The 25,557-nt window shown below is 41.2% G+C and overlaps 2 protein-coding genes across 4 annotated transcripts in view; both read right to left on the reverse strand.

Annotated features, from left to right (window-relative positions):
* The window catches only part of FSD1L (fibronectin type III and SPRY domain containing 1 like), a 33,627-nt gene extending 16,067 nt beyond the window's left edge, over window positions 1-17,560 (reverse strand). For all 3 annotated transcript variants that reach the window (XM_083481511.1, XM_083481510.1, XM_083481509.1), the window contains exons 1-5: window positions 17,320-17,560; window positions 11,394-11,489; window positions 10,241-10,372; window positions 6,678-6,779; window positions 1,635-1,657 (exon numbers count right to left, since the gene is read on the reverse strand). In XM_083481511.1, coding sequence (XP_083337637.1) covers window positions 1,635-1,657; window positions 6,678-6,779; window positions 10,241-10,372; window positions 11,394-11,489; window positions 17,320-17,334 — 368 coding nt within the window. In that variant the 5' untranslated portion in view covers window positions 17,335-17,560. The remainder of the gene's footprint in view (window positions 1-1,634; window positions 1,658-6,677; window positions 6,780-10,240; window positions 10,373-11,393; window positions 11,490-17,319) is intronic.
* LOC310696250 (uncharacterized protein) overlaps window positions 1-25,557 on the reverse strand; it is a 960,839-nt gene that overhangs the window by 185,573 nt on the left and 749,709 nt on the right. The gene's annotated exons all lie outside the window — the stretch shown is intronic.

A 25,557-nucleotide genomic window follows, 5' to 3' on the forward strand; every position in this document is an offset into this window, starting at 1 on the left:
CAGGAGCCAAAAACAACAGACAGGGAAGACAGGTGCTTCAATATTTTAAAATGTCTAGATAAAAAGTGAAGCAGATACTGGAGCTTGGCACTTCACCAAACTATAACAAAACCTTTACAGTGGTGCCTCGCAAGACGAAATTAATTCGTTCTGCGAGTTTTTTCGTCTTGCGAATTTTTCGTCTTGCGAAGGACGGTTTCCCTGGGTATTAACGGTTTTAAGAAAAAGGAAACAAACTTGCAAGACATTTTCGTCTTGCGAAGCAAGCCCATAGGGAAATTCGTCTTGCGAAGCAACTCAAAAAACGAAAAACTCTTTCGTCTTGCGAGTTTTTCGTCTTGCGAGGCATTCGTCTTGCAAGGTACCACTGTATTTAGATCGACTACTGATGACAAGTTGAGAGTCAGAACAAATCTTTTGCGGGGGTTCAGGCTGGGGGATTTTCTGTAGACCTCTCAGCCACCCAAGCTACCATGCTGAGGGTTTGTCTTTGTAACTATCCACTTCTGCCCTTGCAACATCTTAAGGATAGAGTGCATCATACAAAACCTCTCTGTGGAAGTTTCACAAGGCTTATAACTTCTGGACGCCTGCTGATGCTATGAGCAGCAACTTGGAAGGTTTCCAGAACCCCACTCTAAAGAGGCATGAAGGGGCTCAATGTGATGGTCAAGTTGCACACAATGCCTCTAACCCATTAACATAAGGTTGAATATCATCAGCTGGTGGTTTTTTGACAGCATGCTTCTGGAACCAATGCCTGGCTTGGCCCTTAATAGTCAAGACTCATTTCAGAAAGAGGAGTCCATACATGATAAAGCTTAAACATAAAAGTGAGCATATGAAATAGCAGGGAGCCTTGGTGCTGCATTCATATAATACAGTAGTAAGCTGAGAAATGTTCTTGAGTGCTATTGGAAGTCTTCTCATTCCCTGCCCAAATTTGAGCATAATTCAGGTGTATGACATGGAAATATTATGTCTTATATATAGCCTATCTTATGTCTTATATATAGCCTATCTTTCTCTATTCTTTGCCTAAGGTATTAGAATAATAATGAAGGTGAACATTACAAGTTAAAGTTTTACATTTCTGCACTTTGGATGTTTGGGGGCTGCACCAAATTCCAACTATACATATGCGAAAGTGCTTCAACTGTTTTGGGAACAGATAAGGGACAAGTGTACCATTTTCTGATTTTTCTAGTAACCATGCTGTTTTAGATAACGAAAATCCAGCTCAAGTTATGTTATCCCATAACTGATATCCCATAAGTGAGGCCTACATACCATATAAAACAAACATTTTGGCCTCCTGTGCCACTTCCAAATTAAATTTGAAATGGCACCTATTTTAAGGGATCAGCATTAAGAATTAGTTTACCCCCTTCCAAACACATTTGTTTTAAAACGTGCCTCTGTTCTTTTGTCGCTGAATGAAAGTTCACACACCACACAGGGAGAAGGAAGCGTAAAGCCAAAACACAGCAGTGTTGTCTTATCAGCATGCAAAACTTAATTTTATCTTTTAGTTGCATGAATCTTAAGTGAAAACTGTTAAGAATTACTTAGCCAGAATCTTCAACGACAATTATGGAAGACTAGGAACAGAAACAAATAAGTTGGTACTGTACCTATCCTTGATCTGTCTGGCAGCCTTGAGGTGCATCAGGAAGAAGAGAGAGAAGGTAATTAATAGTTTCATGCAAGTTTCATCTGCAGTAACATGCAAGAAAGAGTTAGAGTTATCAATCTCACAGATGTCCAGCTCGGTTTCAAAACCAACTCAGAATTTTACCACTGAAGACCTGCCTCATAAGCCATTGTTAATACAAAGTTATTAGAAATTCAGCAACAAGCAAAAAAAAAAAAAAAAAAAGGAATTTGAACAAGCCACACTAAACTAATTCCGTATGACACTGTCATCAAATCTGTGCTCTATTTTTAATGTGATCGGGCCAAGTGACATTTGAGTGTTTTGTTGGGCATGTCAGCAATTAGGTAGTGAGTAAGTGTTAGATTTGTGCCAGAGTTGAACCAAATTCAGGGAGTTTTATCATTCAGCTGGCCCTAGGCAACAAAATGTTGTTATCGGTGGCAAGAAATACTGGAATGCACCCCAAATTCTTACACTCTAGTGAAAATGCTCAGGCCTGGCAAGATAGGGTTTCTTGTCTGGCCCACAGATAATTAATGTTTCAAAATAGTATAACAAGTAAGTGACACAACATAGAATCTGAATTAAGAAACTAAAACATCAGCTTCATATACATTTAAAAGTTGTTTGCTATTACAACTATCACAAATACAGTAGAAATTAGGACACTGCCATCTCTGTTTGCCAACAAAAATTAAAGAGTTTTAAATTTTGATCTGTGGTCCCTTTCATGGCATGGGGGGGGGTTACTTTGCAAACATTTTTATCTTCATTCCTTATGTACTGAACACAGGAAAAGACTATGTATTAAGATTTTATATGTTATCACCACAAACAAGTGTCTTAGGTGATAGGATGACCAGTCAGAACAAAACAGAAAATAAAACTTCCTCACCTGCTGTCTGAGATACTGTGAACCACAACAACCTGCCCAAGATCATGAACTTCAAATTAGGGAGGCTGTTGCTTCCTGTATCTCAAACTCAATGCTATCTGCACCATGAATGAAAATGCTTCCACAACGTTTTCCTCTCCTATCTCCAACCAGACCATGCTAAAATGCAAATTACAAAACCAGAAGGAGATATTCTAAGCAAGGTCCCCCTGCAACCACCCAGAATGGTTGCTTAAGTTGCTTATTGCATAAATAATTAAAAGTTGTTAGATCAAAGCAGAGATTACTATAATGAATTTAGCTGGAAGGGAATGCAGTCTTCTGCAACAAGCGTTGTGTGTCTGCTACCTCAGCAGTTATACGTAGTGCAGTATCTTTCATGGCAAATTTATTCACCATTTACTTTGATAGTCACAAGGTAAGGCTGAAGAGTAGCAATTATACATGACCATTGAAAGGTATATAAAGTCTGCTTTCATGATAAGTCTTTACTCTGACCACAAAAGCAACAGCAATCCTTTTCTCCCTGAGTTACCCTGTCCCTCAATTCAACCCAGGTCATTTTCAGAATTGCTTCAGAAAATCTCAGTATGAAATGGCTACCCTGAGAATTATCTGAGAGCCAAATTAACCTTGTTACAGCAGGCAAGTATAATTTGGTCATAGTCCACAAATAACTTGCTAGTACAGAAAAGGCTGAAAAGCAACTTTTCAAACATGCAGACATGTATTTAAAAAGTTTACAAATCCAAGCTATTTTGTATCTATGGCTGTTTGGCAGGCACAAAAACACAGGGCAAAAAAAATCCAATAATTAGGATTTGTTGTCGGGCATAGCAAGGTGGAAACAATCCAAGAACTGAGGAAAAGGAACCTGGATGAAGTCCAGGGGAAACAGTGTAACAAATGGAAAGGAACTGTGATGAAACAGTGTAGCATCAGTTAACCCTAGTCAAAAACTAGGATAGGCATTAATGGTGAACAAACAGAACCTGAGGAGCAAGTTTTATAATTCTGTTTTTGCCTTGGGTTTAATTTCCAGGGAAATAACGCAAACAACTTCAGATGAGCTTGTTAAAAGTATAAAAACAAAGTTCAAATGCAGCCCTTCAACACAAAGAGCAGAACAAATTCAGATTTTGATGGATCATTTGGAATTCTTTCATATATCAGTTTAAGCATTGCCTGCCCTTGATTGGATCATTCAGCTTCCTTTCCAACCAATGTACAAGGAACATGGTTCGGAGTCAATGTAGCATTGCTAATGCACATCAGCTGGAGGCATGATGCACTGACTGGCAAAGCCAACGTAATAAATCTATTTAACACACAGAGGCAACTTAATGCATTGCCAAGTTTGTGTTTCTAAAAGTAGATTATTTTGCCTACTATATTCCCATTTAGCAGTTAGTCAATCATTTTATTAGCTGGATCTACAGAAATGCCAGAAGGGGCCCTCTCCCTAAGGTCAGAAGATTTTGCTGTTTTGAGAACCATCAGAAATATCAGGCAGAGGCACCTTCCAAGAATGGAGAACACAGTCACAGAAGGTAGCTCTGCCTAATTTGGGGGATTCCTCCTCCCCCAAGCCCACTCCATTCATGAAGGTTCCCTGATCCTGGGAGGGTAGGCAGAGGGCTGCTGGGAAGGGATGTGGCAAAAGAGTCATTCCCTTCTACCAGTGTTTCTCTGGATCCAACCCTATAGCAGAGACAAGACTGATGACCTAATATTGACCCCAACATGCTTGCTGTGTATAAATTTTCAATCAAGTATGTGAACGGACATAATTCTCTGCAGGTACCTAATAAAATTATGCAAGCATTATGTCAGCTTAATTTTCCTCTTAATTTTTTTTAGCAACTAAGCACTCTTAAAACTCTCTGAACTATAATAGCACAGACCAATTCAGTTTCTATGGGTATTAGCCTATGGGCAGTATAAACAGTTCCACAAGCAAAGCACTACGCAGTTATACGTAGTGCAGTATCTTTCATGGCAAATTTATTCACCATTTACTTTGATAGTCACAAGGTAAGGCTGAAGAGTAGCAATTATACAAGACCATTGAAAGGTATATAAAGTCCGCTTTCATGGTAAGTCTTTACTCTGACCACAAAAGCAACGGCTATCCTTTTCTCCCTGAGCTACCCTATCCCTCAATTCAACCCAGGTCATTTTCAGAATTGCTTCAGAAAATCTCAGTATGAAATTGCTACCCTGAGAATTATTTGAGAGCCAAATTAACCTTGTTACAGCAGGTAAGTATAATTTGGTCATAGTCCACAAATAACTTGCTAGTACAGAAAAGGCTGAAAAGCAACTTTTCAAACATGCAGGCATGTATTTAAAAAGTTTACAAATCCAAGCTATTTTGTATCTATGGCTGTTTGGCAGGCACAAAAACATAGGGCAAAAAAATCCAATAATTAGGATTTGTTGTCGGGCCTAGCGAGGTGGAAACAATCCAAGAACTGAGAAAAAGGAACCTGGATGAAGTCCAGGGGAAACAGTGTAACAAATGGAAAGGAACTGTGATGAAACAGTGTAGCATCAGTTAACCCTAGTCAAAAACTAGGATAGGCATTAATGGTGAACAAACAGAACCTGAGGAGCAAGTTTTATAATTCTGTTTTTGCCTTGGGTTTAATTTCCAGGGAAATAACGCAAACAACTTCAGATGAGCTTGTTAAAAGTATAAAAACAAAGTTCAAATGCAGCCCTTCAACACAAAGAGCAGAACAAATTCAGATTTTGATGGATCATTTGGAATTCTTTCATATTATCAGTTTAAGCATTGCCTGCCCTTGATTGGATCATTCAGCTTCCTTTCCAACCAATGTACAAGGAACACGGTTCGGAGTCAATGTAGCATTGCTAATGTACATCAGCTGGAGGCATGATGCACTGACTGGCAAAGCCAACGTAATAAATCTATTTAACACACAAAGGCAACTTAATGCATTGCCAAGTTTGTGTTTCTAAAAGTAGATTATTTTGCCTACCATATTCCCATTTAGCAGTTAGTCAATCATTTTATTAGCTGGATCTACAGAAATGCCAGAAGGGGCCCTCTCCCTAAGGTCAGAAGATTTTGCTGTTTTGAGAACCATCAGAAATATCAGGCAGAGGCACCTTCCAAGAATGGAGAACACAGTCACAGAAGGTAGCTCTGCCTAATTTGGGGGATTCCTCCTCCCCCAAGCCCACTCCATTCATGAAGGTTCCCTGATCCTGGGAGGGTAGGCAGAGGGCTGCTGGGAAGGGATGTGGCAAAAGAGTCATTCCCTTCTACCAGTGTTTCTCTGGATCCAACCCTATAGCAGAGACAAGACTGATGACCTAATATTGACCCCAACATGCTTGCTGTGTATAAATTTTCAATCAAGTATGTGAACGGACATAATTCTCTGCAGGTACCTAATAAAATTATGCAAGCATTATGTCAGCTTAATTTTCCTCTTAATTTTTTTTAGCAACTAAGCACTCTTAAAACTCTCTGAACTATAATAGCACAGACCAATTCAGTTTCTATGGGTATTAGCCTATGGGCAGTATAAACAGTTCCACAAGCAAAGCACTTTTGGCTGTACAGTTGTACCTCCGTCTGAGAACAGTCCTGTTAACGAACGATTCAGGCAACACACTCTACAAAACCAGAAGTAGGTGTTCCAGCTAGCGAACTTTGTCCCGGAAGATGAACGGAAGCTGACTGGTGGAAGGGCACCCGTGGCAGGAAGTCTCACTGGGGAAAGTGCACCTCAGTTTAAGAACATTTTGGTGTACGAACGGACTTCCAGAACAGTTTGTAAAAGAAGGTACCACTGTACAATATAACTTCTCCTCCTGCTCCTCAAACACACCCTATAGTTCTCATTTCATTCATGAAAACTACTACCTACTGATTACAAAACCAGTAATCAGAATAGTACTATTATCCTGGGGTAGTCTGAATACATGTACTTGAAATGCTCAGAAGGTAACGTTGATCACTCCAGAGATTCTAATCAGCTCCACAATAAGTCCTCCACAATGTTTACTACACAATCTATGAGTATTTGCAGGCAAATGGCATGCAATTAAACAGCATCTCTCCTTTTCTTCATGTCAGGCACACTTTTATACCTTTGAAAATTCCTCAGGGTCCTTTATGTCCAGTGAACGAGCAGCAAATTCCAACAGTTCTTCAGAGTTCTCCAGGGCATTACTACATTGGCTAAGTTGATTCTAGGGAAATAACAGAAAGCTGTTCAGTAAGCCAGTCCATAGCATGAGTTATTAAGAGAACACAGGGCTATCTTCTCTCCACCCACCCCCCCAAAAAAAATTCCAGATGCCCATTACTGGCAAATGGATGAGGCCCTTATGGAACGCATGCTAAAGAAGGTCTCAAGTTCAATCCTTGGCGTATTTAGCGCAGAGTGTAAACAAAAAGGTATTAGCATGAAACACAATAAAAAAATGAACATGCAGTAATGGGGGAAAACACCTTTCTGGCAGAGGAAAATAAGACAGAGTTCTCTCTGTGGGACTCAGCCCCCTCAGACCTCTGCAATCAGTTGTACATCCACACAGGTTTATTCCCCACCCCCCATAAACATATGAACATAAAAAGACACTCCCGGCTGAGTACTATGTACTTTGGCACGCCAAGTTCAAGGTAACACAGCTATTTATCTTAGCCTATGAAGAGTGAGGCTCAATAAAAGGTGTGATCTACTCCAGGAAGTGCACCAAGTGTAGGCTGGAGAAGCAGCTCTTAATTCTGAAGAAGTGTGTTCTAGAATGCCTGTTCTTGAGTTTGCACAGTTTTAGATCCCAGCGTCTTTACTCCCTTACGTGGTGCTGGATACGCGACTTTAAGGTTCAGGGGGTGTCATTGGCTATTAGGTGACAGTATAGTCATACAATATTAAGGTTCCATGTCATGTTGCTCAATACAACAGTACAGTGTTGACAAACAAGGTTTCCAACTATCTGAAAGTCTTGGCAGTTCACGAAGCAGAGTTCTTTTTTCTTGCTTACTATATTGCATGGTGAGATTACCAGACATTTTACTATCTAACCCAGGGTGGCCCAACTCACGGCCCACGAGGACTTTTTTGGTGCCCTCGGCAACATTCAAGAAAAATCATATTGAAAGCTTGAGGGGGGGGGGGAGTGTCATGCATTGTTATCGAAAGTGCATAAATCTGTTTGTGCATTAAACTTGTTTAAGAATTTAAAGGATTATATTTAAATACACCATTAATAGATTTAATTAAATATATTAACTGTGTATATTAAATAATATTAAATATATTGCAAACATTTTAATTTACAATGTGGAAATTTAATTCAGTGTGGCCTATGAATTCTGTGTCAAAGTCTTCTTGTGGCTCATGTTTGTTCGGACTGCCCTGATTTAACCAGATGCTGTTGGTGTGTTTTAATATTTCAAATACTGTATATTCATCACTGGAGAGACAGGTCAGCTGCTGTATCTGTATTGTCAAAAGCCACATGTGCACCAGTGATTTAAGAGGTGAAGTTATTTGACAGCATCTGGTACACAGAGATTCTGAATTATACCAAAATTCCATGATCAAGTTGAACTAACTAACTTTGTATACATTTAAGCACATTTTCCTGTGTGATAAGCTTTAAGCTGTCAGAAGAAGGTAGAATTCTTTCAAGGAACAGGGTGAAAGAATGAGCTACGGTGACTAACACAGCCATGGAAACACAACAACTGTGGCTACTTGCAAACCATGAAAAATTGCGCTCTACCAGGAACAGCTGGGTTAATTCAGTTGGAAGAGCATTGGACTCAATCTCAGGGTTGTGGGTTTGAGCCCTATGTTGGGCAAAAGATTCCTGCATTGCAATGGGCTGGACTAGATGACCCTTGTGGTCCCTTCCAATTCTAATATTCGATGATTCTTAGTTAGTACAAGCACATTCCAGTCCTCCTTCGGTATGAGGTTTCACAGATTGCCAGGATTACAAACAGAAGTCAGATGCCATGTTTCCAATACTGTTTTACACACATAGTGAAGCTGTAGACATGAGGAGCAAGAGCAGCCCAAATTAATCTCACATTTACTAATTCCATACAGTGATACCTCGGGTTAAGTACTTAATTTGTTCTGAGGTCCGTACTTAACCTGAAACTGTTCTTAACCTGAAGCACCACTTTAGCTAATGGGGCCTGCTGCTGCTGCCGCACAATTGGAGCACAATTTCTGTTCTCATCCTGAAGCAAAGTTCTTAACCCGAGGTAATATTTCTGGGTTAGCGGAGTCTGTAACCTGAAGCGTCTGTAACCTGAAGCATATGTAACCCGAGGTACCACTGGTACTTCCATCTGCTGACAGTACTTTAACTTCCAGCCCTGTGTCCATAAAACTCTGCATCCATTCAAAAATAAGTTGGAGACACTAGGGAAACCTCCTTTCCTCACTTTCTGCCAAGCCTATATATTAGAGCAATGCTGGCCCTGTAAAAAACTGAAGAGTGTCCATTCTGGACAGCCTTGGGACAGTTTTGCTTAAACAAAATGGCAGGGGGGAAACTGGACTCCAATATGCTTTTTCCAAGAAGTTCTAAGCAGTTTGTTTTCTTTTCTGCCTTCTGTGGTTTGTCACATATTTTATTGAACCATGGGAAATGAATACTTTAGTAAGACAAATAAAAATAGTTAAGGAAATCTTGACAACTAAGCATCTGAATCAATTTGCTCCAAAAATTAAACATTACATGGAGCAGATTGAAGATAACTACCTCCCTGGAGAGGATACATGTGTAAAACTTAGAACTGGATGCAATCAATTTAAGTCTCATATCAAACTCTTAAAGCATAAGTGCTAATCAGAAGTCTGGAAAGAGCAACTGCTTTTCATATATGAAAACTGAACTGTGCAAGCTATCCAAGCCTACTGGCTTCTATTTCATTTAATTAATGTGCTGACAAAGGGGTTTTAAGCACGTTTGGTACAGAGAAAGGCTTTATACAATCTAATATTGGCAACTTAGAGTTGTTGGCTGCTTTGGTCACTGCTGTATTTTCCTTCAAGGATAATGCGGCATCAGCCAAAATAATTTGATTGAGATGTTAAAAATATGTGTATAAACCATGTACATTCAAACAGTAAACATTCTGCACACTATGCCTATTAGCTAGCATTTTCCTTCATTTTTTAAGTCTGCCACAAAGCTTGAATTCAGAGTCCTGTATTGTAGCCCAGCAACTAAAGAAACAAGAGTTACACATTCCTGCTGCCTACATGTAGCTGACAAGTCTTTCATACAAGGCACACAGGGCCAAACCTGAATGTCAATTTTTAAGTTTGCTCTCTGCGCTTGTTGGTAGAAATAAAAACTCCAGGAGTCTAATAGGAAGAGGCATGCACCAAGGCACGTGAAGTGATCCAGGAATTCCAAAGAACTGAGAGGCGTTGTGTGGTCATTTGCCTGTCAACATTCAAAACGCAACCTACTTTTACAGAAGTACTACGGAGAAGGTTGGGACAAGTGCAAAGCGAGTGAAATGCTTGCACAAGCTTACAGAATTTAAAGTGTTTTAGAAAGCAAACTTGTGCTGCCTGTGAAGCTAATTAAGTGACAGACTACTAATTTAATTAGCCCACATTTCCCTATCCTGACAGAGCTTGAGAGTTCTACTACAAAATCATCAGAAACCTAATTACCTGAAGTTCTTGGGTTTTATGAGCTTGTTCTTGCTTGATACTAGTTGACATGCTCTCCTTCATCTCGTCGAGTATTGCATATAAGCCATCAAACTCCTCATCCAACTCAGCAATTACATTGGAAGAATTAGCCTGTAAACAAAATTTCAGTTATGAGTTGTGCTGTCAGATTTCGTCACAAACTATAAAATGTAATAAGCATCATAGAACTTTGTTCTTATCACAGTAGCATATTTCCATTTCCTTAATATAATAAAAAAATTAAGGATACAGTATCAATACATATAGTAATATGCATAGACTTGCCCTTTTTCTTTAGTCATCCTGGCCCAAAGAAATCACTATCACACTTGGGTCCCCGGCTGTTGTTGAACTACAACACCCATCATCCCTCGCTAGCAGGACCAGGGATGATGGGAGTTGTAGTCCAACGACAGCTGGGAACCCACTTGACTTAGCAGTATTATTAATTTATTTTGACACATTTTCACACACACACACACACACACACACACACACACAGAGAGAGAGAGAGAGAGAGAGAGAGAGAGAGAGAGATATTTTAGTAAGAGGCATTTAAATTTAATTTGAAATTTTCTAAACTGCTTGATATAAAAGGAAAAACTTGGTGCTTGCTCCAATAATACAATTGCCTCATTTACACATGTAGCGCATTTGTATCCTCTTGCCCTTCTTCAAGGGGTTTTGGGAAGTGTGCATGGGGTTATCCTCAGATATAACCACAGAACTGTAGAGTTGGAAGGGACACTCAATGGTCATCAAGCCCAACCCCTGCAATGCAGGAACCTTTTTGCCCAAGGTGGGACTTGAACCCATGGCCCTGAGACTAAGATTCTTGTGCTCTACCAACTGAGCAAGGCTGGGGAAAGATTTGAAGCCACTTCACCCCAGTTTAAGAGCAACACAACAACCAACACAGAAAAAAAAGACTTTAATGTGAGGCATGCTGACAGTGCAGCTCACTGGCTTCAAAGAATAAGGATGTATACCCATGAATAAACTCACATGACTTGCACAGCCATTATCTAGGTTTGGCTCTTGGCCTATATGGTTTCCAATTGCAGTATTAAAGAAAACGACACTGTTTAGAGAAGCCCTTTCAGCTTTGAACGTAATGAGCTCTACAACCTACCTGTACACCTTTTAAAGTGTGATTTAGAGTTTCAATGAAGTTTTGGATTTCATCATTTTTGTGGGCCAATGTGGAGATAATCCTCTGCAGAGCTTCCTAGAATTAGAAGAGTAAATTTAATTAATATATGCAAGGTCATATTACCTTGGTATATATATATATACCCTTCTTGCTTCTGTACTGTGCTTTTGCACTATACAAGCCTGTAACTGAAATAATTTCATTTGGTTACATTTATTGTTTGTAATGTTTAACAAAAACAACAATAATGTCAAAAACTGTTTACTTCAACGCAGCAACACTGGTGAGGTCAGACAGACTTGATGTTTAATAGCAAGTGGCTTAATAGCTACCATAGTCAGGTGTAATTGGAACCAATACTATTCAGAGTTATTGACTTGTTTGTTTTTTGCAAATGATTCAGTTAAGACCTTTTTTAATTTAAAAGCATTGATAAACTGCTTAATATGTTAAAAATCTCTAAGCACCGTAGAACAAAAAAATGTATTATTAGAACAAATGTGGCACATAACTAGTAATATAAAGGCATATAAACACAAAAGCAAGAAGTCAGTGAATTCAGGCAAAGAAAGACAGGGACCAATATTAAGCATCAGGGAAAGCCTGGAGCAACCCAATGTGCTTTTACAAGACTTCTGAAGCAACCGACAGTTGTTGCTGCATGTATGTTGGAGACAAGGGAATTCCACAATACAGTGGTACCTCGGGTTACATACGCTTCAGGTTACATACACTTCAGGTTACATACACTTCAGGTTACAGACTCCGCTAACCCAGAAATAGTACCTCGGGTTAAGAACTTTGCTTCAGGATGAGAACAGAAATTGTGCTCTGGCGGCGCAGCAGCAGCAGGAGGCCCCATTAGCTAAAGTAGTGCTTCAGGTTAAGAACAGACCTCCGGAACGAATTAAGTACTTAACCCAGGGTACCACTGTACAGTGGCAACTGTGGAAGATGGCCATTTTTGGGTCACTGGCATATTATATCCTACAGGGTGCAGAACCAGTAGCAGAATTTCCCCAGGTGATCTAAGTGATATTACAGGTCTATACACCTCTTAGGTTAAGCCTTAGATCCTATAAGCATAGCTGTCAGTTTGTGCAAGTCAGAACACGCTCATCTGTTCTTATTTGGATTTATTAGAACCCATTTAGTCTTACAACATAGAAATAGTTTTATGTCCATATACAGAGAAGCAATAGCTAATTTGAGGGCAAAGATTTCTATTTGAAAGGTGCCAAGACAGTTCATTGCACAGTCAACTCCTAAAATACAAACATACCACGTTGTGTTATTTTCACTTACCAACTGTCTCACCCTAAACAAGGTTTGAGAATGAAGCTTAAATTAGAAGATGAACTTCATCAAATGAAAGTAGACAATGAAGAACAACTTTTACATTTCAGTGCTGGTTTACTGTGTAAAACAGATGAAAATCCTACAGTTAAGTGCTACTTAAGCAGCAAGCGTGGTAATTTGTCATTTTCATACATGTAGTAATACAATTTTTTATAACAAAACGTACACCATTATAGACATATTGTTCTTATTCTCTCAAATAGATCCAGCAATATTTTACTAGCTATATTAGCACTGAAGTTATGTGTTCTAAATACAAGAAGCCACAAGGTAAGGTTGTCCAGTTCCCTCTTGACAGTTTGAGAAGAAAACGATTACCTCTGGATGTATCTACTACTACTCATGCATTATGCTAGTAAGAGAACCAAGAAATTCATTTGAAAAACCAGACATCAACCTCTGTACATAGGACCAGTCTAGGTTCTAATTCTAATTATTCATACTAAATATTAACCAAGGCTTAAAATTAATCCATATATTCATGATCACTTCAGAACAAAAAACTAGAGTTGTAGCCAATTTCCACATTAACTGGAATACAGAAACAACTAATACTTTTACGGTATAGAAAGTCATGCAGCTAGTATCAGACAGCAACTCACTTGATGTAACTATGCTTTTACCTGGGCAATTCCCAAGTTACATCCTCTTCCGGGGGTCTGATGGTAGCATATTTCTTCCTCTAGATGCACACATTTAACCTTGCTCAACTTGCTTTATACTGAATTATTAATAGGAGTTTCTTCTGTTGCCTAGCACACTGTCCTACTTTATCAGGTCAGTATATTCACATATAAACATCAGATTTAAAAAGATTTTGTAGGATTATATATGCAATGGTCTCCTTCACTGTGCAACTCAACTCTCACAAAATCTACCCCACACAGCTATATATAGTTATTTGTCTCATAAAGCCTCTGGGTCAAAGGGAATCAGAGTAGACATTTAATGTACTGTGTGTTTCCGAGACTATCATACAAATAGTTCATTCCTTTCTAAATTACAGTTTGATGATGTATCAAATATAAATGGATTAGCAATTGAGTATTTTCCTTTATCCCAAAGTATCGGGCTCTCTTCCACCTCTTGATCTAAGACAATAACCATAAATTCTGCGCTCTCTGTGCATATTGCACTCTTTGTTGGCCAAACACAGCAACAGCTAGGAAACATGTTTTATTTAAATACATAATCACTACAAGATCTACTATGATGTGTGGTTAAGTGTGTTACATCATTGGTAGGAAGGAAACTGCATCCTATACAGAGCCTAGCAGCACAGGAATCTTAACCTTTTTCTATGACTTTAAAAGGATGGTGCCACTTTGAGATGTGGTGTTTTCTCCTGTGTACAAGGTAGAGTAGCCAACCCCACAATGACTCTACTGGATGCACAATCATGATCAATCAAGAGAAAAAAAATTAAGCCAGTGCTGTATAGTTGAGCAAGTATTAGGAAGAATCCAGTATTAGAGGTTTTATGTGAACTGTCTAAATATTCATAGGGTAGGTTATGAAGTGATCCACATATATTCCCCAGCCTATGATGTCAGATGGTTGAAGGCAACATAAGCAGATTCATTTACCAGAAAGGTTATTGGCATATCTAACTGCTCTTTCCCCTACTTCCCCCTTTCCTTCTTGAAGAGGCAGAGTAAAGCATCTCGGAACTGAATGGTTCAGAACTGAACAAAATTAGACAATTACATGTTTCAGGAGTCATCCCCCTGCCAATCCAGTCTACATCCATTTACTCTTTCCAACGAACTTCAAGCAGCATATATTAAGTTCTTACTACGAAGCAAATCCCTGTAGTACAAATAGAATGCAAATAAATTTAGAGTAGTTGTTCATACTACAGAGCAAACCGATGTGGGAATAGAGAGGATGTCAAGCACCCATTTTTCCAGCCACCAAAATTCACTTTAACATTTGAAAATTCTTACCCTCCTCTTCAGCTAAAAGGCTCCCAGAGTGGCTTAGACAGATCAATTGCAAGACAATATGTATTTAGTTATGTGCTTTAAAACACTGCTTAAATAATCTGCACAAAACACTAGTAACCCTTTGGTGTGTCCTTTCACCGGAAGTCTATATAGCCCCCCCTTTGCTGACCTTTAGGGGGATTTTAACGATATTAATTCTGGTCTGCCTTTGGTTAATGTTAGTTCACCCTTTATGCTTTTACCTGAGGCTGTATCTGCTGCTATTCCAATATAACTATTTGTTGTTTTAATGTTTCATGTATTGAATTTTTACTGTTTTTAAGGTCTGTTTTGTATTTTAAAGTGTGCTGTGATTTCCTTTGTGAGGACTTTTACCCTAAAAAGTAAACTAAAATTCTATCCAATAAAGAGACAGCCAGCTGTTTAGAGTGCACATGTCCTACTTGGGATTCACTTACCCCCAAATAAGAATGTTATCCTCATTATACGCTGTATGTTTGAGAAGATTTATCTGTAATGAGGTTACAGCCAATTATCAGTGCAAATCCAACATTCCGGGTTTAAGTTTGCAATACCTTGTTAACCCACAGATTTCAAGTCACGCATCCAAATACGAATGTTTTGGTTTCACAGCCTCAATACAGCTACAGTCTGCATTTCTTGCCAATGGTTTAAATGAAATGCAAGGTGAATGGCCCTTACTGTAGGACAGAACATATGACTGGAATGCTTGGGAAATTAGAGAAAGTCCTATTTAATATTAAAAAGTGTTTAATAAGTACTTTAAGGCAGGGGTTGTCAATACCGGCCCCTGCAAATGTTTTGGAATACAACTAATCAGACTCAGTCAACACATCTGATGATCAGGAATGATGGGAGTTGTAGTTCAACAACATCTAGAGGGCAACACATTAGCTACTTCTGCTTTAAGGTCATAAATTAATTCATGCGAGAAGTGAAATTAGAACCAGTACTTCCTATCTCGTGGCTCATTTTCTTACCCAGTATATTAAAATAACAGGTCAAATTACAGTTCAGTCCTATGCATGCCAACTCAGAATTCTGTTCCACTGAGTTTACTTCCAGGTAGTGAGTACAGGATTGCAGCCATACATGAAATATTTGTATGCTGCTTTTTAAAAAAACAAAAACAAATTAAACTGACAAATAGTGACTGATTAGTCCTTCGCTTCCATTGTCACCAACTACCCAAAAGGTTGTATTTAAAAAATGAACCTCAGAGATTTACTTAAATCACATGGAAGTATTACAAAAGTACTTCCTATGTGCTGCTCCATGAAACTGGGAAACCCACCAAGAATAAAATGATATTCCACTAAAATAATTAAGTCATCTTAGCTAATAAGCAGTTCCATTTAAATTGCTCATGCATGTCAGTAAACTCAGTGTGGAGTAAAAAAATGTGACACTGTTGACAAATGTTTTATGATTCATATGTACTGACACAGTTGCGTATTTTGAGAATCCTAACCCAACTTTATTTGAATACTTTTTGCAAGTTATAATGCGTAATTATTTTCTCCTGTTTAGTGCAAGAAAAACTTTGCATCACTCTTCAGTTTTTTAAGAAGAAGAGACAGGCAGGAGGAGGAGGAGGAGATTGGCAACCTAACTCAGAAACATTACTGTGTTCAAGCACACACAGACTTGGTAGTCCAAGCGTGTTTACTCAAGAGTAAATTCAGCACTGCCTGCTATGTAGTCAATGGATTTAGGATGGCAGTCTAGCACCGCAATCCTATGCATCCTTATTAACGCTGAACATAACGGTAGCAAGAAGGAAAAACAGTTGACATCATGCCTTTTATTGGGATCAACTGAAAAGCCACAAAAACGCTGAGCAAGCTGTTGTAATCACCGGAACTCTTTGTTAAGCCAAAAAAAAAAAGACAAAGAAGTGCGGGGGGGGGGGAGGAGAGAGAGAAAGAAAAAGAAAGAAAGAGGAAAAAGGTACTGATGCAGGGAAACGCCACGAAATTTGCAGGGTTCAAAACAAACAGCTTTTAAAAGAGGTGGTTCTCGCATTTCAGGTCAAGGAGGATAAAATAGGGTCCCCGAAAGGCGTGGGAAAGCCAAAGAAAGCGGGTGGGGGGGGGGAGAGGGCTAACAAGACAGAGGCAACCCGGCGACGACACGCCACTCATTCACACCCTCCCCTTCCCCTGCATGCACAATCCGCCCGCCTCGGACACCATCCACGGGGCTTGCTTAGCCTGCAAGGTGCAACGACGAGGAAGCCCGGCAGCTTGCATTGCTGGGGCGTGAGCGCGCGTATATGCTCGCAGACAGCAACAACCATTGCAATTCCATTATTTTTGCAGCCACCCGTGAATGCCGCGTTCCCACGAGCATTTTGCGCGCGTCAGGGGTTCCACGTAAAAACAAAAACGGGGGAGGGGGGGAATGTCCACCACCCGCGTCTGAGAGTCTCTTCCAGACACTCGCGGGGTGGGGGGGCCCCCTTTCCCCTCCTCCTGAGGGGAAAAGGCGCCTCTCTTCTCTCACAAACCAGAGCGGTGGGAAGTGCTCCTGCACAAGACGACGACGCCCACCATGACCAGCCCCTCAAACCCGCTCACCTTCTGCGCCTCCATGGTGCGGACGAGCAGGAGCTACTCCCAGGGGGGGGTGGGGGAAGCAGCGAAAGGACGGAGGCCGACCCGCCTCCCTGCGCCCTGACGGCAAATGCTTCACGGGAGAGGCGCGCAGGCTACTAATAGCGGCAGCCGCGCGACCCCAGCAGCCTGAGGGCGGGCGTCAGAGCGCGCCACGCCCAGGACGACGGCGACGCCGCCGCCTTGCCCTCGCATGCGCAGTGGCGAGCGGCGCCGGGAAGGGAAGGAGGGAGGGTGGGGCGCGCAGTGGAGAGCGCATGCGCGGGTGTGTGTTGTGCTTTTCTGCTGCTTTGGTCTCGCTTCTCCATACCCGATAGCACTTTATGTCTACTTGAAGAAGCCGTGGTCCGATCCGGAAAATACAGATCTTTAGGTTACAAAACTACAGAAAAATACAGAAAAATTAAGTTTGCAGAACAATAACTACCATGTGGTTAGGGTACATCAACGTGTCAGTGTCCACTTATCCCCAGTGTAAATATGAAATTGCAAGATAACTATAGGATGTACGCGAAAATTGATTTCAGATTTGAAATCAGCATTGAAAGAACATATATGAACAGTTGAAAAATCTCATGCAACAGAAAATGTAAAGAAAAATTGTTCCCCAGTGTAGGCAAACGGCAAAGGTCGGGCACCTGCCCTACCTGTCTGGTTATGAGAAGTGTTCTGTGCATGGAAAGAGTGCGGCTCTTGCTGCGGCTGCTGCTGCCCCCTTGCAGAACGGAACTGTTCCTAAGCCAACGAATAAATATTTAGAGAAGTGGTTCCCAATGGGTGTAGCCTACACAGTGCAGGATTTACCTATAAGTTAAACAAGCTGTAGTTTAGGGCCCCACTCTCTTGGGGGCCCCCAAAAAAATTAAAGGAAAAAACATGGATGTACATTTCCAAAATATAAGATAAAAAACAAATGAAATAAAGCCTACATACAGCAACAGTGGCAAATGGCTTTAGATACTTATTAGGTCCATAAATTACCATATAGCATATATTCAACACAAAAAACAACAACAATTTGCTCTTGGCAAAGGATAGCTGGATAGCCATTACCTTCAGTAGCTTAGGGCCTCATCAACCTTGACTTTTTGAGGGGAGAAGGGGGGTGTTCTACTGAGCTAATTGGGAACTGCTGTTTTAGAGTTTGGGTGGATACAGAAAAGTCCCCAGCCCCATTGTTTTGTTTTGTTTATTATTATTATTATTTTATTAGATTTATATACAGCTCTTCGTCACAAGATCTCAGAGCAGTTCACAAGATAGAAATACAATGTAAAAGCACAAATAAATAGTTAAAATGAAAACAGTCAAACAATAGCACTCCCACAAAAACACTTTAAAGCCAGAGGAATATTAAATCAGCCAAAGGCCTGGTTGAAGAGGAACATTTTTGCTTGGCCCCTAAAAGTATATAATGAAGAGGCGAACCTCGCTGGAGAGAGCGTTCCACAAACGGAGCCACTGCAGGAAAGGCTTGTTCTTGAAAGATTGCATATTACTACTACTACTACTGAGGGACGCAGGTGGCGCTGTGGGTTAAACCACAGAGCCTAGGACTTGCCAATCAGAAGGTCACGGTTCAAATCCCTGCGACGGGGTGAGCTCCCGTTGTTCAGTCCCTGCTCCTGCCAACCTAGCAGTTCAAAAGCACGTCAAAGTGCAAGTAGATAAATAGGTACCGCTCCGGCGGGAAGGTAAATGGCGTTTCCGTGCGCTGCTCTGGTTCGCCAGAAGCGGCTTAGTCATGCTGGCCACATGACCCAGAAGCTCCCTCGGCCAATAAAGCGAGATGAGTGCTGCAACCCCAGAGTCAGCCACGACTGGACCTAATGGTCAGGGGTCCCTTTACCTTTACTACTACTACTACTACTACTATTAAGTTTGTATTCCACCACTCAATTGTAGGTCACAGGGCGGTTTGTAACATAAAAATACAAAATGAAAATGCACAATACATAATAAAGCCAAAGCAAACCAATAACCAACTCCCTCCCACAGGCATATTTCAAAGGTCATAGAATGCTAATCAGCCAAATGCCTGGTTGAAGAGAAACCTTGTCACCAGCCATGAAGGTACCAGGTGAGCCTCCTTGGGGAGAGCATTCCACCAGTGTCATATTTTATTATCACCATCATTAAATCCTTGCACGTTGTGAACACTCGCTGTGCAGCCAGCAAGGCACTCTTGGGGGCTGCTTTCCCCTTTAAACCTGCTGTGATACGACACAGTGGGCTGATGTTGCAGAAGCACAAGCACAACGCCCTCTTGGGTGTGTGGAATTAAAGCACACCTTGGGTTCTGGCCATTAAGGGGACAGGGGGGTGGGAGGATGATATGACTTTATAACGGCAAGCTTGTTCAAGGCATTTTATATTTTCCTTATTTATTGGCATTTCTAAGTTGTGGGTATCAAGATAAACAATAGATTCAACAGAACTAAGTAAGATCCCTTCTAGAGGCCCTGGTCAAGGACAATCTGAAAAGACCGGTGGAAAGAGGAAGTTTGAAACGCAGCTGAAGTGATTTAATAGTGGAAATAAAGCAGCCTAGTCTTCTACAAGGAAGGAAGTGTATCTGGAAAAAACATTGTCAAAGAACAGGCTTTTGCAAAAAAATTAAAAAATGGCAGCTAGCTTTTCAGACTGGCAACCAGCAGCTAATAATCAACAGAAAATTGGGGAGGGGGTCAATAAACCTAACTGGAGATTATTAATGAGGGGAATGCTGCCAATAAGACATCATATAAAAGTGAAAATGGAAGACTATGCAAAAAAACCACATGGGCTACTCTTCATTTTCTTCCGCAGTTGCAATTGATAATGACAAGGTGCTTCTAGATGGGTTGTGGGGTGGGTGCTCGTTGTTCATGCAAAACTTTACCAGCATCCACACATCACCACTGGCACAAAAATGCCAGGCCTTATTTTTGTATATTTGATTCAGATACCCTTTCATGGAAAAGCAGGGTTTTTTTAAAAAACAACAACAGCTGTCACCAATAACCCACTTGCAATATCTGGGCAACCCATTTTGCTACCAGAGACACGGAAATCCAGGATAATACTGAATGTGATCATAGCACTTAATGGAGTCCTACTATTCAGCAAAATGAGAGAGAGAAGCAGAGAAGTCTACTTCACTGCTCTTGGAAACTAGAGTCTGTGGTGACAACAGAGCTGATGAAACAGAAAATATGGATTGTGGCACAGTTGTGCTCCCTCACCGAGCCTGTCACTTAAGGATTTCCCACTGCCTTGTCCTCCATTCCCTGCAGGTGCAGGAGTCGCCTCTGATTCCCAATGCATATGTTGAGGAAAAGCTGCTGTCTGGCACCTTGACAGCCCACCCCCTCCTTGCCATGGCCACCTGGCTTGCTTCATCTTCTTGCCCCTGGCCATTTTCCTGGCTGGGTAACATTCATTCTATTGGCTGGACAGAGCCACTTGCCCACCGGAACCCACCTGGGTAAAAGGCTCCTAAAACAAGTTATGTGCCAACATCCTTTTCTCTTGACCCCCTCCATCTGCAACTGCTGCCAGAAGCTGCCAATGCCAGAGGTGACTGTTGAGAGTTAGTTTTGCTATGTCATCTTGCATAGACCAAGATGCTGGTATTTGCTTTTATTTCCATTTTGATCTGCCTAGTGCTGTTCCTCCATATTTCCCTGTCCTGACATTTATCCAATGAAAAATAGGGATTTCCTATTCCATAATTTTATTTTTTATAATTATTATACCCCACCTATCTGATTGGGTTGCCCCAGCCCAGGGCTGCCATACATCCTGATTTTCCCAAATATGACCAGGATTTCATCGGCAGAACTGAAATGGCAATGAATCTCCAAAAGGTGGCACTTATTGTAAAAAAAAACAAAACACAAAAAAACCTCAACAACTTTCAGGATGTCTTGATTTTTACTTTTTGAAATATAGCAACCCTACCCCAGCCAGGCTTCCAACATCTATTAAAAACATAACAAAACATTAAACATTTAAAAACTTCCCTATACAGGGCTGCCTTCAGATGTCTTCTGAAGGTTGTATAGTTACTTATCTCCTTGGCTTGGGGGTTGCATAACTCCATACCCTCCAACATTTCTCCGATGAAATTAGGGGCGTCCTAAGGGATGACTTCTGTAAATCCAGGACTGTCCCTGGAAAACAGGGACACTTGGAGGGTCTGGAATTGGATGTCTAGGCGGTTCTAGTTTCTGGACATACTTCAAGGCCTGCTGTTTCCCTCTGTTGCTTGGACCCACTGGGATACAAGACTGGTTGTTAAAGTGCCTGGGAGAAGAGTAGGAAGGGAGACAGGCTCCAGTTCCCAAGTAGGGGACTTGGAATTTCACCGGCTGTTTCCCTACTCCTGAGGAGGGTCCCCTGTGAGTGAATTGAAATCCAGTGCCCCATGCTCTAGGGGTGGTGGCAAGCAAAGAGAAGGGGAAATAAAGGGCAGTGCCATCTGCTTCTTGGACAAGAATATCAGTGTTACCATTTCCACTAGAAAAGATGGAGGACATGAGATAACAAAAGTGGTTTCACAGCTGCAATGAAGTAACCATCAACTTACCTATTATTACAGACCGTATGTGGCACAATAAATCAGCCTAGCAATGTAGAGAGAGAATTTTTGAATCCGTTGCCAACCACCAGAAGCAACATATTTATTTTCAGGGCTCTCAAAGCTTATTAAATGAAAACAGAGTAGAAAGTGTGACTTTGAAAACAGTTGTTTTTCAATGAAAAAAATAATCCCCCCAGTTACTGTTCCTGAAAGCAACCTTTCTTGTGATCTCTGTTCTAAGGGATATTTCTGTGTGAAGGATATCTCCTCCTCAGATTTTATTTGCTCAGTTTTAAGTTGCTGTTATGACAACAAGGAGCTTTGCTTGTTTTTATCGTGTTTTCTGTATGTTGCGTTTCGCCTGTACCTCCTGCATACTGCCCTGGTATCTACGTAAATGAAGAGTAGCTTATTTTTTAAAAAAACCATAACTGTCCTACAGCGTGCTTTCAAAATACATCCCTGTCAGTTGCACTGTATGAAACGGCAGTCTGCACACCATTGCATGATGCCTTTGTGTTTGTGCACATCCGCTTAACATGGGTGTGCTCTGGAGAGAGGATAATCCACTCCCTCCACTTAGAAATTTAACTTCTAGGATATACTGAGAGGCAGCTGAGCCCTGATGAATGACAACTTGAGCAACTCACACTAATAAGGTTTTAATGAGGTATCCCCAAAAGGCAGAAACAAAGGAGGAGGATTTACCAGGGACAAGGATCAGGAAAGAAGGACTGTCCTCGGCATATGGGGACAACATATGCAGCATGAGAACTGGTGCATCAAGCACATCATAGCGCCATTAATGTTCATGTCTGTTTATTTAAGGCAAAATAAGCATCAGCTGATGGCCCGAATGATTATTTCTTTTTCAAAACTGCAGGAGGGGAAAAAATACCTTCCCAAGTTCTGCAGAATGGCAATATCTTCTGCTAAAACATCTGTCCATCTGATATGTCCATGAGGACCTTAGTGCCTCTGAATCTATTGGCAGGGCCTAGCTGCCTCCGTGTTCTGAGCCTGGACTATATTTATAGAGAACGCTTTTGGATAAGGCTAAATTTGACCTCGTTGAGGGTGGAGGGCATCGTTGAGCTGCAATGCCCAGAACATGGAAGAAAATGGGCCTTCAAAGTGTGGTTGACTTCTGTGGACATCAGGTTTCCTTAATGTAGCAAAAAACAAACAAACAAAAAACAGTTTTAGAGCATCTGAACCCCATATTGCCTGTTTCAATAACATATTTCAGGTGTGGAGAATAGTTGGCACTGTGGCACGCCCCAGTGGATTTACTCCTGAGGAAATATTAGCAGAATTATGCTGCATGGCCTAAACCACTCTCTTCCAAAGTTTCCTGCTCCCAGCACCCATTAAGCACCTCATACCGCTCGACACCTCCATTAAACTCTATGACTTGAACAGTTAAGCAAAAGCTTCCCAACATGTGTCTCTAGGCAGAAGGTTTTCTGTTTTCTGTGCCAGAAATATGTACCAGTAAAAGCATGCAGACAGTTACAGTGGCATATATTTATAACACTGGGAGCAAATACAAAAATAAAACTGGCGTTCTGTATGAATTTCTACATGCAGGTCTAAATATAAAATCAATTCCTGTTGATCTCAGCGTGTTTAGGATTGCAGCCTCAACTCCCAATCTGAAAAAGAAAAATTATAATGAACAAATGTGCCAGCACCTGCACACTGCCCTCTGCTGTTTGGACTATTCATTGGGCTCTGTGCTTATTTCAGTGGGGATTGCTTGCTAATAAAGGTTCGCAACCAGGGCTGGCCCACCCATGAGGCAAGGTGAGGTAGCTGCCTCAGGCGGCAGAATGAACAGGGGCAGCAGATCTGGCCTCCAAGGAATGCTTTGCCTACTTCCACAGTGGCAGTGACGGCTGTGGCGAGCTTCTTGCAGGTTGGATCTGCTGCCTCCTCAGCTGTCTTCCACCCTTGTTCCTGATGTAGATCTTCACTCACCCCTTCTTCCCTGGTGAGGGGTGGGGACGCCATTTTGTGGTTGGCCTCAGGTGCCAAAATGTATTGGGCTGGCCCTGCTCACAGCACTGCAAGTAATTCTTCCTGTCCACCTTCTCTCTGCAACAGAAATATTAAAACAACCAATGACATCCAACGTCTGTTGAGGAGGGATTATTGAGTTGCTCTTGGGTTTTGGGGTTTTTTAAATGTATTTTTTGTTTTCATTTTGCGATTTTATGTTTTGAACCGCCCTGAGACCTGCAGGTATAGGGCGTTATGCAGATTTTAACAACAACAACAACAACTCTATAAGGTAGGTCATTATTTAAGATTATTGAGAGACTATGTAACTTGCTTAAAGGTAAAGGGACCCCTGACTATTAGGTCCAGTCGTGGCCAACTCTGGGGTTGCAGTGCTCATCTCGCTTTATTGGCCGAGGGAGCCAGCATACAGCTTCCAGGTCATGTGGCCAGCATGACTAAGCCGCTTCTGGCAAACCGGAGCAGCGCATGGAAACGCCATTTACCTTATCTACTTGCATTTTTGACGGGCTTTCGAACTGCTAGGTTGGCAGGAGCAGGGACCGATCAACGGGAGCTCACCCCGTCGTGGGTATTTGAACCACCGACCTTCCGATCGGCAAGTCCTAGGCTTTGTGGTTTAACCCACAGCGCCACCCGCGTCCCTTCTAACTTGCTTAGAACACGCTAAATGAATGCTAATTTTATGTATTGCCCTATATGGACAAAGTGCTTCAGACACATTAAGAGATAAGTAACTATGCAACCTTTAGAAGACATCTGAAGGCATCCCTGTACTGGGAAGTTTTTTTTAATGTTTAATGTCATATTATGTTTTTATATATGTTGGAAGCCGCCCAGAGTGGTTGGGGCAACCCAGTCATATTCTTATTATTATTATTAAAATTTGTATACTGTCCTATTCCTGCAGGTCTCAGGGCGGGTCACAAAGGGCGTTGGATGTCAATCAGCCCAAGACTTGGTTAAAGAGGAGCATTTTTGCCTAGTGCCTAAATGTGTGGGGCATTATTATTATTATTATTATTATTATTATTATTATTATTACTATTATTAGATAAGACATCCATATTTTCATCAGAGAAATGTTGGAGGGTATGCATTATTTCAGTGATCTTCCCAACAATCCTATAAGGGACACATGTATGTGTGTGCGTCCACACATGTATGAACAGCCACAGCTGCCAGGGTTGCTCTCAGGAAAAAAGAGCAATGATGAAACATGTCTGTGATATGAATGATGTGTAGGACTTTGGTTTCCATACAAGTCCAAACACTAGTGGGTGTGGAGTAAGACTGAGCAGAGGAACTGTGGCTTTCTCTTACGTGTGCTGTTAATATAAAACAAGCTTGTTCAAATTAGTCATAAGTACATCTTTCCATGCCTCTTACTCTTCCAACGGGGGGGGGGGGGGGAGGCGGGGCGTGGAGCATGAAGGATCTTCACATATACATCATGGATGCCCAAATGCTAATATTCCTGCAGGGCCAATCTTGCTATTTGTGGCTTCCTTCAGTAAATAAACAGTCTCCAGCTGATGCTGGAGTACCAGGCTCTGGAAGCAAATGTTTCTACCAATTAGAACACAGGATTTCCTAAAGCTATTATGCAACAAGGA

Source organism: Podarcis liolepis (genome assembly GCF_965112155.1).
Source record: "Podarcis liolepis genome assembly, chromosome: 17".
In the NCBI taxonomy this organism is placed as follows: Eukaryota; Metazoa; Chordata; class Lepidosauria; order Squamata; family Lacertidae; genus Podarcis; species Podarcis liolepis.